Genomic DNA, 15392 nt, shown 5'->3' with positions numbered 1-15392 from the left:
CAAATGCGTCCTATTAAGTTTATACACCATCCTGTAAAACGTGTGTGTGTGTGTGTGTGTGTGTGTGTGTGTGTGTGTGTGTGTGGTATGTAAAGAGAGGGAGGGCTCTTGTTTTATTCAATTATGGGACTCCTTTCTACTCAAATCAAGGAAGGAAGTTGTCTCAAGTGTTGACTGGCAGTCTGGCAGATTGTGGTGAGGCTGGAAACAATAGTTTAAACATTCAAACAACACAAATATCCTAAACATCCTGTACAATTGGATACTAAAGAGCAGCTGAGTCAGAATTTGTAACAAACAACCTACAGGGGAAAGTATTCCTTTGTGTTGCACGCACACTTTTTCAACAGATAACGTCAGAATCCAAGCATTTGAAATTATTTGTGGAGGACACAAACACAAACACACTGTAAACATCCACCTGTGCACTCTCAGACCTGTTCATGTGAACTCACTGACACATGAAAACGAGTAGTTACAGCAGGGTATTTACCATTTATCATCAGCTCATATTATAGAGCGGTGGAAGAAGTCTCGATATCTTTCACTCAACTAAAAGTGACAACACCACACCAACTTTTACAGGTAAAAGTCCTGCATTTCTAATTTTGCTTATGCAGAAGTGCTCTCGTATTAGCAGCAAAATATCTACTGGTTGAGTGCAACTAAGTTCTGTACCTGTGAAGTGTTTTTTTTTTTTTTAATTTCTCAACGCTACCTTATCCTTCAGCTCCACAACATTTCAGTGGGAAATATTGTATTATTATGCTTTTTACTCCTTTAAACTAATTTGACAGATACAGTTACCAGATCCTTTCAGATTCATATTTTACTTATCCAACACATCATCCGTTTTTAAGATATGCTGCATTGTTATAGATTAGACTACACGACAGAATATGAAGTAGTTAAAAAAATGTTCGACCACCTGCAGCACCGACTTACTTCTTACATGCATAGATAATCCAATAGTATGATATGACAACACTAACAGGGGCCGGTCTGCACAGTTACAACTTTTACTTTTGAAACTTTCATTTTATTGCTAATTCTTCGTTTGCTTAAGTTTTGAATGAAGGACTTAAAATGAGCTATTTAATATTTTCAAGGCATGGTATTACCACTTTTACTCATTTAACAGATTTGAATACTTGATGCTGTAAACACTCTGTGTTGGATATTTGCAGTTTATCATCAGGTTATAAATAGAGAAAGTAATGAGATCTTTTATTTAAGTCAAACTAGCAATAACATACTATCAAATTATTTATTACATGTAAAAGCACAAAGTATCAGAAAGTAAAAGTACTCTTAGGCTGCAGAGTATTACCTTGTACTACTTTACTTTTTTAACTGCTATATATACTGTTGAGGTTTTACTCTATTATAATCCATCGGATAGTTTTACAGGTTGATCACATGATTTATGATTTATTTCTGTAAAAGATGATTGAAGTGGAGTAAAAAGTAAGACCTACCTCTAAAATGTAGTGTAGCTGGAAATACTCATTTTGTTACTTGTGTGCTGATTAAAAGTGAGGAGGGATTCACAGCTTTGTGTCTGTGGTGCGTGCTAATGCTTTCAATTGCGAAATATGAACATTGGTATTAATAATACAAAATGAAACATTTGATCTAAAAAAAGAAGCGTCAGGAGGGGAAAAAAACTAAATGAAAAGCAAACATCTTGAACTGGTCGAGAACCAGATGGCCTCTTTGACATTAAGAAGCCGCTTTGGCATTTTAAGAAGGCAGTCCCAGAATGATTTCCGAGGAACTTCCGCAAAGCGTGGTACAAAGCCCACAGATATTTAAGCAATATCCATAGCAATTTACTGTTTTATTTACAAACTGAAACATATGTTTCTAGACCTTTGCAGCCCCCCTCCCCTCCTGTCTCTCCTATTACCACACTGATTTACTGCTGCAGCATTTCTCCCACACTATTTGCTTTTTCTTTCCATTTCTTTTCCCCAGTTTCTCTGCATCTCTGTATCATCGTCTCCCATCACTCATCAGTCAGTCAGACTCTCTCCTGCCTATTGGCAGCACAGCAGAGGCTCTACCTTTACACTCAACTTTTGTTTTCTCCCCTCTGATTCTGGTGTTTCTGTGTGCAATGCTGTCTGTGCCTCTGGGACCACTGCGAACTCGCATCTGAAACATTTTAGAGAGACACATATTTGCTGTTTTAGAGCACAAAGGGATATGCCATGGCAGAGGCTGTTTGAAGTGGCTTCACAGGGGGAACCAGAACCAGAGCGAGGGATTTGAGAAACCATAAAGAAACGTTAGCGCAATGTAACTTTGGTAAGGTCATCTAATCTAATGGAAGTGGGGATTGATTCAATGTGAAGGCGTACCCCTTTGAAGCTGGCTCTGTTGATGTTCCTAATGCAACAGCTCTGTTGTAGAAACGCAGCCCTCCTCTCTACCTTGCAAACTGTGCTGCACTGTCCGTTTGACTGGATGCGTGATTGTGTCTAATCCTGCAGGTCCCAGGTTGACACTGCCTCCAGTAGCCAGCATTTTAAAGTGTGAGGTTGGAGACAGCAGTGTTTGACTCCCTGCCAGGATCCTTATGTAGAAAAAAAAATGATTTGTGGTGTGGGGTTTTTGTTTCTTCTCTCAAGGAGCCATGTTCATAGAGGGCCCAAAAAGTGTTTAATTGCTATTTTAATTTCCAGATATTCAGATGAACTGCAGAGGAGACCGCACAGTGGGAACAGTGTAGTGATCAGCATTTACCTTAACATTTTACAAGCCACACAATCATGTCTGGTTGCCCTTGTTATAATTTCACATATGGTGAACGGCCATCGTCATCTCTCTCTCTCTGTTTTGTTGTCATCGTTCAGGTGCACAAGTCTCCTCTCAGCAATAGTCTTGCGGCTTGATAAACTTATGTCTGAAGAAACAGGATTTTCCAACCAGAGTGGCCACGTGGTCAACTCTGATCTGCTGACTCACTCAGATTCTTATTAGTGTTTACAAAGAAAGTAAACCTAACACGTTGAATCTGAGTGGCTGACTCAGCAGCGGGCTTTATGACTTTCATGTGATGATTTGCTATATATAGTGCTGGATAACATCACTGTCTTTCTGCCTGGCTGGTTAGACTCAGCAGGATGGACTTACAGTGAAAGCAGTTTTACGTTTATAGAACAGATTCTGATGAACAAGCACATAACTTCTTCTTTATAACTTCATGTTTAATGTCTGTCATTTAATTAATGCCGCATTAACACTGACAAACTTCATACAGAAAACTTGGGCACAGCTTTTAATAAGAAACCACTTTATAAGAGTTCATCAGCTGTGACTGACCTAATGGCTGTATTAATGGTTAAAAAATAATTTACTGCTACTTTATGATCAGTTTTTGATAAAAAGAACTTCTGGGTTGCCAGGTTGTGACTGATTGGACCATATGACCACTTACCTTTTGGAAAGAGTTGCAGGAGGATCTGGAGCCTCATTAAGCATTTATTAATGACATAGTGACATCTATAGTGACATCATGACAAAAAAGAAAGCGTGAACATCAGCTAAAGAGATTTTTTTGGCAACATTTAACTTGTTGTTGTTAATAATTGATAACACGCTTAAAAAAATCTATCTATCTATTTACAACTACATTATAGTGTGTTATAAACCATTCACAACATTTTTTTTACACTGCTAATAAATGCTAAATAGCAGGACTTAAAGTTAGGTGTTACCATTTTGGGGTACTTTGCAACCAAAAAGTTGTTCTCATTGAGGGCTAAAAATCAGTAGTAGCATCATGCACTATTTCTTCCCTGGATATCCCACAATGAGCCACACGAGTCCTTATTCAACCTAACCTGCTGTTCAGCATACACCAGCCCAGCATGCCCTATCCCCACCTCAGCTGTGAGCTCCACTGGGACTGTTTGTAATGTGCCATGGATGGACCCCAGCACTTAAACACTGTAATCAGAGCCAGAGCAGGATATTGGCTAAATTACACATGAAAGCATGGACATTCGAAGGAAGCTTAAGCACTAAATATTATGATAAATTACGGCCTAATACGAGAAGATAAATCACAGCTAAACAAGAATAATACAGGCTTACACGCAGCAGGGGAGGGACATGTTTTTAACACAAGATTGTGGGTTTCTATGGGAAAAACACATATGTTAAAGGCATCTCTGAACATCTGACAAATCTGTCTCCCCTCAACGTCTGATTAGTAACTGTTCTGGAACTTTCGATCATATCACATGATCTTCATCAGCATCACCTCATCAGATGGAGCTTGTCAGCTCAAGGAACTGGAGATGTTCAAATTTCTTTCTTTTTTTTTCCAATTTAAAATGACATTTTGATTCAAATACTGTGATTAATTGACAGAGCGAAAGTATATCAATGGTTTTCAGCTCAAACCAGGAAGAGTTGCAGAGACAAAAACAGCGCAGACATCTCTCTTGTGAAATAACTAGAACTGTTCTAACTATGACAGAAGTTTACATAGGATCCGATTGCATGTGGTGAAAAAGCTGATTAAGAAAATTTGATATTTGAACATTTCAGGACCTTTGAGGACATCTCATTCATGTTGACATATAATATAAATTATAGTACTTCATAAATTATATATTTTTTGTACACCCTCTGTTGGCCAATTCTTTCAAACTCAGCTTTTATGATTAAGATTTGTAGCTAACTTGAAATATTTGACTCAATAGGATTAGCTTATCATTCTGATAAATATGAATATCAATTTTCTTGTTGAGGGTTAGACTTTTTTTAATGTTTGTATAGTAAATATGATGCTAGAGCTAGCAGCTGGCTAACTCAGCTCAGCGTACACACTGGAGACAGGGAGAAACAGATTGTCTAGTGTGTCATGTAAAAGTGTAAAAGAGCTTTTTTACACTTTTATTATACAAATGATATAATGTTTCAATTGGTGAACTTCAGTGGTGCTAGTTGGTATTTTGTTACCTTCTCATAGAGCCAGGCTAACAATTTCTGTGTTTCCAGTCTTTATGCTAAGCTAAGCTTACCAGCTCCTGGCTGTAGCTTTATATTTAGCAAACAAACCTGAGATTGGTGGCCTATCAATCCTCTCATCTAACTCTTAGCAAAAAAGTGTCTTTTGCAAAATGTTGAACTATTTGTTTAATTTCACTGACTCAACCACAAAAGGCAGGTGAAGACTTGGTTCTGTTCAAAACAAAAAAACTGTGTGCTCATTAGTTTGCAAGTAGTCTGCTCCCCCTCACCCCACCCAGTTCAATCCCCACTAACCCCCACCTAGCATGCACCTTCACCCCTCAGCCCCCCCAGCTCCCCCATCCCACTCCTCCCGAACCCCTCTAAGTGGATACCCCACAGGAAGGGCTTCTCCAGGGGGGAAATGGGTCCCAGATGTCTGCCTTTGTGCCACTATAGGCTCCTCGGGAGGGATGGAGCAGTGGAAGGATGGGTATGATGGGGGGAGGAGGGCGTAGTGTGCTGTGTGCAAACATTAATAACGGCAGCCAGGAGGGTGAAGAAACTCCCAGGGTGAAGGTGAGGAGGAATTTAATGATTGGCTCCTTTGGTTGAGCCAGTGTGGATTTCCAAACACATCACTTATGATTGGTCATCCCGCTGTGCTCCTACCAGCCGCGTACATGACTACAGAGCTTCAAGCTTTTGGTGTATGACGGTAATTGAACTGACTGCATTACGAACTTAAAGAATCTTTTTTTTTTTTCTCAACTTCAAAGTTTCAATATGGCTGCTCTTCAGTGCTGTATTTCAGTCAGGACCAAACCATATGGTGTAGAGACAGAAATAGACAATACATTGGTCTTCTTTGATATCCAACCCCCACCCCCCTGTGTGTGTGTGTAGGCCTATATATACTGATATATATTGATATGTGTATGATCTGTTTTCAGCTCCAGAAAGGGTAAATTATGACCCCCATGGAAATAAAACGAAGAGGAGAGCAGGACCTGAGTGTTTAGTGAAACATTATGTCAAGACTCTGACAAGGAAATGAAATGTGCAACATCAATCAGCTTATGAGGACAGAGATCAAACGAGCCTCCACACTCCTGCATCTGGTTCTGTTTGGACAGCCTCACTTTTTCCCCCCCTTTTCTCCCTCTCCTTTCTTCTCCTTTTCTTTTCCCCTTTTCCCATTCTTCTCCCATTCTCTCCCTCTTTCCGTCTCTCTTTTTTCTCCCCTTCTGTTCTCCTATGTGCCACGACATTCCTGTTGGCCAACTCGCTTCGTTAGCTCATTTTTTCCATGGTGGTGGCACACAGCCACGCTTTCTCTAAAAGGTAAGCGGCAGCTCCCGAGATTAGCCTCAGCAACAATGACTTTCCTGTCCCTCCACTGTCTCCACCAGAGCTCCCAATAAGACCCAGTTCTAATACCAGTTAAGCCTGGAGTTGACTTGGCTTGTTATGTAAATACAACCTCGTATAATTCATTGTCTCTGTCCACGGGCTTCCTTTGATGGCCAGATTAATTTTTTTTTTCTTCTGAGTTGATTGAACCCAACTGGGATCAAGCTACTTTCCGTTCAACGTCGCTCTCTGAATGAAATGTAAACCAGTGCAATCATGGGGCTCATCAAAAATCTTCTGAACCGCTCTCCGCACATACGGCCCTTCAAATGCTGTCGCAATCACACCCAAATTGTTGGCTAGAAGCTGTCAAGCAGCGTGTAGAGAATGATATGAGATTTAGTTACATCTCATGACAGGTTTTTTGGTAAATAATAACGGTTTCTCTGGACATTGACTGAATTCCCATCAGTTTTGGAAACGTGAAAGGTGTTAAAGAAAAAAAAAAAAACATGTTTAGCGGTACTGATATGTAAAGGCTTCCATTAACTATGCTGTCATCAAAAAGTACAAAATTTCTGCAGCTTAGAGCAGCGGAAAACTCCCCACAAGATGATCCACACATGAGTCACGCATGTTGTGACGCATGAAGATATAAATGGTCACAATGTTGGGAAACTGATTGGGATTCGAAGGTAGATTTACGCAAGACTTAGTCATTTGTTCAATTTGTAGGTTGTGCTACCTTGTTGTCCAAGCTGAGGTTGAGCAAACATGACCTGTAGGCTACATCGTCATTTTCTCAAGAGGAACCTGCCTGCTGTGTCATGACTGCAAATGTGTAGAAACTGTGTTTAAGTGGCTGCACACCCAGATGGGTTCACCGTGTGAAGGTGGAACATGTGTTGGCTCTGCCTCGAGGCCATGGATGGCACAATTAGGTGCTCTCTCACCTCTGCAGACTGAGGTCACTGGGCCACTGAGGTCATTTAGGGTCCTGTCTGTGCTCCCTTCCTGATCCAATGTAGAGGACAGCTGACGTCAGCAGCGATATTGGAGGTGTTTACTCATTAAGAGCTTTTCTGTATGCCTGGTGTTTTAGTAATTCATTGTACATCAGTGCTTCAGAGACAGTGATGTGTCAGGAAAAAGCTCATCTTGTGAAATTCTTTCCAGGATGCATGCTTTCACAATCACACATTTTCTCTCAGATCTGCTTAAAGCTGCTGCGGTCAAACAGATTTATGAACAATCCTTTTTTATTTTTTTATTTGCCGGACTTTACCGTCTGTCATGGCAAAATGTATAATTTATTCAATTTATAAACATGAATTCCGAATCAGTAAGTGCAATATATAACCCATAAATCCTCCCTCAGTCTTTTAATCTGAAGTATTTTCATTGACTTGGTCAACACTGTGGCACATGGCTTAACAGATTTGTTTTTATAGTGTCTGGTTATCAGCATAAAGATCATGGCAGACAAATGTCTAACCCACAGTTGTTCTCATGTTAAAGGAGAAAATGAAAAACGTATAGCACTACATCAGCACCTATGATTTATGACTTATGTTGCACATTTGTTGTAAAAAAGGTTTTAAGAATGTGTAATCATGAAAACATCATATAACTAGTAGTCAACATTAAAGCTAATGCTGATTGCTGTTGGAAATAAAGGTTTAGGCTGATTTCTGTCCTGATAACGAATTGATGAACGAGAATGCAGGCACAAGGCTGCATGTGGACTGACGCTGCAGCCCAAATCTGGAACCCATAAAGCCTCAGACATCTCTGCAACATTAGACACAGCACTTCTTATTGGCTGAGAGCGCCACTTACCCCCTTACTCTATAGCCCGCCCAGATAACGCGAACTTCCTACTTCCCTGCCTGTCCCGGGCTGGACCACGCCCTCTGGAAGTCAGCGGAGCCAATGAGAAGTGCATGCAAGCCCCGGGTTAGTGTTTGGGTATAAAAGAAGTAGAGGTGGACCTGCCTGTCAGATGGTTTGTTGTTGTTCTGTCTGCCAGGTTGAGAGGGGAATGTGAAAGTGAGAAATTTAACAAGGTAACCGGGAAACAGGACAGCCAGAGCAACGTCCAATCCGATGGAGCCTCAGCGGCCGTAACTTGGTTTGACGGAGGAGAAGACTTTTGTTACACAAGCTTGTTGAGCTCAGGTTTTTTGAGGCTGTCAGCAGGGGCAAACGGTGAAAAAGAGCCGTACGACGTCCTGTCTTTGCAGTGGAGTGTGGAAAGCCTTTGGTGGACGGTACAATGAGAGAAGAGGTGTCCTGCACCAACTCCCCTGAAGGAGGGCTGGGGGCCAGCGAAGAGGAGCTGGAGAGAGGTTCGAAGAAGACCTCCCAACAAGGAAACCGAAAACGCTCCCCTTTTCCCAAGAAGGACAACCTTGGTCACGCAGAGGAGAGCAGCACCGGCAGCCCCAACAGCCTGCTGCCATCTGGGCCGAAGAGACCGAAGAAAAGTCCTTCGACAGTTGTGTCGTTGGCCCCCACGTCGCTGGGCCCCAGGCCGGAGCAGCCTTTTGAGGACCTCCACTCTCAGCGCGTCATAGCCAACGTGCGAGAGCGTCAACGCACTCAGTCCCTGAACGACGCCTTTGCCTCTCTACGCAAGATCATCCCTACACTACCTTCAGACAAGCTGAGCAAGATCCAGATCCTGAAGCTGGCCTCACGCTACATCGACTTCCTCTACCAGGTGCTGCAGAGCGACGAGATGGATGCCAAGCTGGCCAGCTGCAACTACCTGGCCCACGAAAGACTCAGCTACGCGTTCTCTGTCTGGAGGATGGAGGGGGCCTGGGCCATGTCTGCCAGCCACTAGGACCCCCTCAAACTTTTCTCCTAAATCCCCTCGTGTCCACATCTTCACCCCACCGCCTCTGTCTGTGTTTGCGCCCATTTCCTGACCTCTGAACCTCTGAATTCATGTCTCTTGGTCTGATCTTAATCTTTTCATCTCAAACCTTTGCATACATTTCTCAGTCTGCTCAGTCTCTGTGCTCCATAATGTTTCACTCCATTAACATCCACTTACATCCACAGTTGGATTATATGCAACTAAAACCTCTCACAGTTCACCCTGTTTCCCTCCATTGTTTCCACTCCCACTGTTCTCCCCTGTCGGTCCCAAAGTTTAGTCCAGTGCAACAAGACGCTCCACTGCAGCCCCTCAGGTATGGACAAAACTTACAAACACAAATACACACAATACATAGTAGTGTGCAGATACAACAGATAAAACAGATGTACAGACATACAAACATGCACTTCTGTGTTTCTCATGCCACCAGCACATGGACATAAACATACATGTTTCATCTGTGTTAGTCTTGAGTTTCACGATCAGAGTGGTAATAACAAGAGTTCTTCAGAACATTATTTTACATTAGCACTTCAGCTCAACAAATAAATACAGATAAAGCTCCAAAGAAACAAAATAAGATGACAAAAAAATCATCTATAAATGTGTGCAGCTCGTGTACTCAAAGGAATATCATTGAAAATAGATTAAATGCACAAACAGTGAAAATCGTTACATGTACTAAATTTTGATTCTATAATTCATTGTGAGAAATGCAGGACAGCATGCAAAGGTTTTCTCTGAGAGACACATACTTAAAAACTGAAGTGAATTCATTTAGCACCTATAAAGTTCAACATGGAAACAATAACTGTGAATAAAATGTAATGAAATGTAATTATTAACAAATTATAAAATCGCCATAGAAATGACGTCTTTGTGGAGTTTTTGTTTTTGAAATTCTAAATTTCTTTGCAAATAGGAAAAAAATGTGTTGATGGGTATTTAATAATATTTTATAGAAATAATTTGTGTATCAGTTCATTGAATATAAATGAGAATAAGTTTAGTACACACTTTCACTACAGATTATGTTCAACAATTCCATGAAACAAAATTATTATCAATTGCTCGCTGAGCTCTACAAATGCTAAACGTTTTTTAGTTAGTAAAGTTTAATTTGCTGTTAATTGTTAGCTGATGTTTAGTTGTTTGTTGTTACATTAAACTCCATAAATGTTCTGTTGCTCAGATAATACAAAGTTATCACGTAAATCAAGCGTTGGGTCTGTGTCAGATGGTGCAAATTATTCTGCCATTTTGGGTGGGACTCCTGCAAGAAAAAAAGTGATCAATCTCAGGAGACCTTTCTTGTCAAATAAAACCCATTTAAATATTATACTCAAAAAACGAACAAAAAAAGAAGAAAAAAAAAAAACCCCAAAAAAGATTTAAACAAACTTAACTTAGATGTACTTTACAGCTAGTATAGAATCTATCATGTCACACTGTAAAACAAAATGTGTCACATGAAATTGTAAAAATGTTAAAAGCTGATCAACAAATGAGATATGATGGATAACTTTAAAATGAGATAGCAAATAATTAGAACATGAGTAAAAACCCATAAAACAAATGTCTGTAAATTAGGTGAATTCTCTCAGCACATCCAGTTTACGAGCAAACCTCTGCCTACATGTTTATAAACTTTTTTGTCCTCGTAAATAGATGAAGAATAAACCTCTGTGGATCCCAAACACTCTGATCACCATGAATGACTCCTCTATAAACATGTTTCCTCCTCCACTGAAGCCATGGCCACAACGAATACCATCAACAACAAGACTTAGCACGATAAATGCACCGACTTAGATCAAACCTAATCAAAGGTAGAGCACAGATTTAGAGAGAGCTTCTCGAAGCGCCATGGTTATTCCACTTTATTAACTAAAATGAACTAACAGCACATTATCATGGTAATCTAAACTCTGCTGCTCCAGTGTTTGACAGACCTCTGATGTATTTAAGACAAATGTTTTCCTCCAGAATCTGTGGGATCGACTTCACACAGGGTCTGTTTTTTTTCAGCCATTTTAACAGACACCAGATTCCTGCACAGGTACAGCATGAAAGGAGGAAAAGAGAGGGAGGGTGAAAAAAAAAAGTGTGGGCACATCTCTCTCTCCCCTCTCTCTCTCTTTCTCCCTCTCTCTCCCTGCAGCCTTGCCCTCTCTCTTCAGGATCTTGTATCGTGCAATCAGGCCCCGGCGGGGCCCAGACAAGCAGGAACCTTTAGATTGGAAACAGTTGTGAGGTATTAGGAAGGTGTGTGTACCAGGGTTAGGGTCAGGCACATGGGCCTGTGTATGTTAGCGCATGTACATGTGCACTGGTGCGTATTTGTGTATGGGTTTGCACTGGGCTTTAATTAGCTCATGCATATGTGTGTGTGTGTGTGTGTGTGTGCATGAGTGTGTGTATCTGAACACATCTGTAGATTAGTAAACAGGAATATGCTTACAGATGTTGTTTCAGCGATCTTATCTCACTCATCTCCTGGTTTTAGTTTGATAAGACTCAGAGTCACATTTCTGCAAAGAGGGAGCCAGGAAGTCCTTCAAAATAAAACGACAACATACAAGATAAGTTTTTAAGTGCAAAAAGAGTGACGGGTTGAAAAACGACAAGGTGCAGAGACGGTGTAGAGATGAGTGTGTGTTGCTGTCCTGCGGGGAATACACACGTTTAATCAGCTAGATGACAGGTCAAGGTAAACACGTTACAAACAGACACACACTCTGACACAGATCTGAGCAGATTACAAGCACATCAGACACTGTGCAGGAATCAGTGAATCACACATAATACTGCTAGTACAACATCCTATACGCTGCTACACTAGCCAGACACACATGCAGTCGCCGACCATGTGCACACTCCAGGTGTTCCACTCTGCGTTATTATCAAACCTCCAGCGGCCTCTGCAGCAGACGTCGAGGGCTCTAGTCAACGCTGAGGATGGAAAGCCAAGGCCCCTGCATGTGGAGCCAAACGTCCTTGAACACAGTGCGGTAGTTATTACCCACCACTTTGCCTGCTCTGCCTGTTGTCATCAGCTCTGCAGGGGCTGCCACAGAAAGTGCCAGACACCCGAGGCCTGGTACTGACCTGAACACTCAATTTTAAGTAAGAGGTGAGGTTAGAGAGAGAGAGAGAGAGAGAGAGAGAGAGAGAGAGAGAGGGAAACTTCAAAGGCAGAGTCTTCATGTGTGCATGTGTGTGTGGTGTTTTTTTTTTTTTTAAACAACATGCATATTTAAAAGGATATGTGTCACTCTTACATACGAGTAGAGTGTGTAATATATCAAGGATGTCATCAAAATGTTGAGTCGCAGCCTCTTAAGTTTTCTGAAAGCTGAAAAACCCTATAATCATGAAAACACTTCACAATAAGTATCTTTTTCTTTTTTTTTTTTAAAACCAAGTCAGTTATTTAATTTTGTGGTAATTTTTGAGGCTGTAATTTGTGTTGATGAATTGGATGGCAGTAAATTGCAAAGTGTTCTTGTCATTTTTATTTTTATTTATTTATTTTTTAATACCAAGGAGATAAGATGACTTCAAACCATCAGTGTACTTCAGGGAAAAGTACAAGTTTCCTCAATATTTTGTTCTTTCAGTGTGAAGCCCAAGACTATTTTCCTTGAGAGGCTGTGGCATGCACACACACGAGCGTGGATGCACTGTGGACACTTTGGAATATTTTGATGAGCATGATTTCATGACATGTGGGTGTCTGGCTCAGCATGAGACTTTCAGAATGAGAGGATTGTTTTGTTTTGAGTTGGAAAAAACAATACTCTCCCTTCTGTTTATACTATAATCAAAATGCCTGTCACTGCTCTTTCCTCTGCCGGAACCTCTGGCTCTGCTGCATTCGTGCGTGTGTGTGTGTGTGTGTGTGTGTGTGTGCGCTTTACAGTTTGGACTGACCAGCTGTTGGACGCTCTTCTGTGCATATTAAATCTCTGGCTTTCACTCTGGACTGATTTGGGACCAGATGTAAAGTCCTCTGTGGCTCATCTGCGTTTTTAAAAGCCCCATCCAGAAGTTGTGGCTTCTGATAGTCATCTTTATTTTTAGAGAGCCAAACTATGAGCTGGGTGCAGGTGGGAGGGTTATTTTTTTCTTGGTATGTGTGTGTGTGTGTGTGTGTGTGTGTGTGTGCATTTGACTACTGCATGCATATGTGCCTATTTGTATGTGTTGGCCTTTCTCAGGCAGCTGCAGGGATAGAAAGCCATGGAAGAATGACTTCTGGTTTGACACGTAGGCAACAAAATACAGCAATACTGAAGTTCAAAATGCGCCAGGGTCTGTCAAACATTCACACGCACACATACACAGAAACAAAAGAAGACTCATTTGTGATATAAAATAAAAGATCAAATCATTTTTAAAGTGTAAAACAGAAGGAAATGCTCCAACATTTTTTTTAATGAATGCCCCTCATGTTCAGGTGGGCAGTCTGAATCCAGAGCAGGAATGGTGGACTCCACCAATAAAAACTATGATGTAGAGACGTAATTACTGAATATAGAATCAACAGAATCAACAATGAGGCTTGATTACAGGAAAACCTTTAGGATTGTGACCTTAAACAGTGTGATTTACTGTCTTTGTGTAAAAGCAGATGAATACAGCAGAATACAGCTCTAACAAAAGCCTTTATGTCAATTAACACATTTATGCTTTTATGGTATAATGAAAGTCATGTGATGTGACGACACCCACAAACATGCATTTAACTTGTGCTTGCTGGACCGGTTGTTTGCCTCAGCACAGAAAAACACACTGTCATTACGGAGACATGAGCGCGGTCCAGATAAATTGTTTGCTTGTTAAAACAAGAGAAGTTGACGTTGAGGAGCTGTAGGGATTTTTCCACTTTCCACTAAACAGAAGTGTTTGTTTGTTTGTACACAGGTTTTATAACCTCAGCACAAAACTCAAAGACTTTCACTGGATGGTTTTTTTTTTTTTTTTTTTTTTTTGCACATGCAGGCCGATGCCACAGCTTCAGACTGATACATGTCTTCTTATCTGAAAGTGTTATGCTGAATGATGTTAACTCATCTGTGTTTCTCATCTCTACAGAAAACCCACAAATGGAAAATTCTCGACATTCAAAGTAGAAATTCGTTCCTGCCTCACCAGCCATCCCCACTATTTTTTTTTTTTTAATCTTCAAAAACCTTTTTTTTTCTCTTTCTCTGGACACGTGCTCGACTCATGACACTGAGATGTATTCTTGACTGTAACTTTTACGCTGAGTCTTTCTGAGGCACCGGTGAGGAGACATGACAGTCCAGTCAAGCGCTGAACATTTTGAATGATGAAAACAAAGGAAAAAACAAATAAACAAACAAACAGCTGGCCTGCGGTGACAATGAAACAAAATGGCTGCTGGTTCGAGTGCCTTGGGTAACACCATGATAACCATCATCCACCCGACTCGTCACATCGGATGACTCACTGCCAGACAGACATTAAGATGACTAATGATAATGGCACAGTGATGGTTAGAGGGCGGTCACAGCCAATGAATGTTTACAGCTAAAATGCTAATAAGCTAATCGCTCTGGCTCTCAAAGCCCCGTCTTGTGGGAAAAAGAAGAGCACGAGGAATCTGACGCAGATCTTCTTCTTTGTTGTGCTGTAGTAACTGGATCGCTTTCTGTGTATTTTGGGTTTTTTTTTTTTGATAAATGTATCTGTTTGTGAATTTGGTGTATGGACACTGTAATTCTGCTAATGCATTATACTTTACTTTGCTTTAATGAGAAATGTCCATGGGAAAAATGACTTAAACCACTGATCACTACTCAACATTGGGTTATTTTTTTACTTCAGTTTTTCTGTTATTAGTGAGCGTAGCAGAAAATTGTATTTTAAAATGCAAAATAGTGTATGTCTGCTATTTCCTGTAGCTTTAAAAATATCTTTGCAAACTTGACTCTTTTCAATAAATGATGCAAAAAAAAAAAAAAAAGTTTCTTGTAAAATGTGCCAAAGTGATGATGAAATGATTACTGCCACAGTATAGAGGATTCATTTGTAACCATAACTTGTCTAATTGCTGTTCGCTCATGTTTCTTTTGTATTCGCTTTTGATCCATCTTTATCGTGTCAGCTCCTGTGGACAATAAATTTTTTCACCATGCTGTATATGAGTACAAGATTTAAT

General features: G+C 40.6%; 1 protein-coding gene across 1 annotated transcript; it reads left to right on the top strand.

Annotated features, from left to right (window-relative positions):
- Positions 1 to 8078: 8078 nt before the first annotated feature.
- LOC139630273 (twist-related protein 2-like) lies at positions 8079 to 15373 on the top strand. Its single transcript, XM_071493544.1, has 2 exons — positions 8079 to 9518; positions 14303 to 15373. Exon 1 carries the CDS (start codon positions 8594 to 8596, stop codon positions 9164 to 9166), a length of 573 nt encoding a protein of 190 aa, XP_071349645.1. The 5' UTR covers positions 8079 to 8593; the 3' UTR covers positions 9167 to 9518; positions 14303 to 15373.
- Positions 15374 to 15392: the final 19 nt, after the last annotated feature.

This window comes from Trachinotus anak, unplaced genomic scaffold (genome assembly GCF_046630095.1).
Source record: "Trachinotus anak isolate AG129_WGS33_773 ecotype Australia unplaced genomic scaffold, CSIRO_AGI_Tana_v1 ptg000013l, whole genome shotgun sequence".
NCBI classification, from domain to species: Eukaryota; Metazoa; Chordata; class Actinopteri; order Carangiformes; family Carangidae; genus Trachinotus; species Trachinotus anak.
The sequence above is the reverse complement of the archived record's forward strand: the minus strand, read 5'-3'. Positions and strand labels throughout refer to the sequence as shown.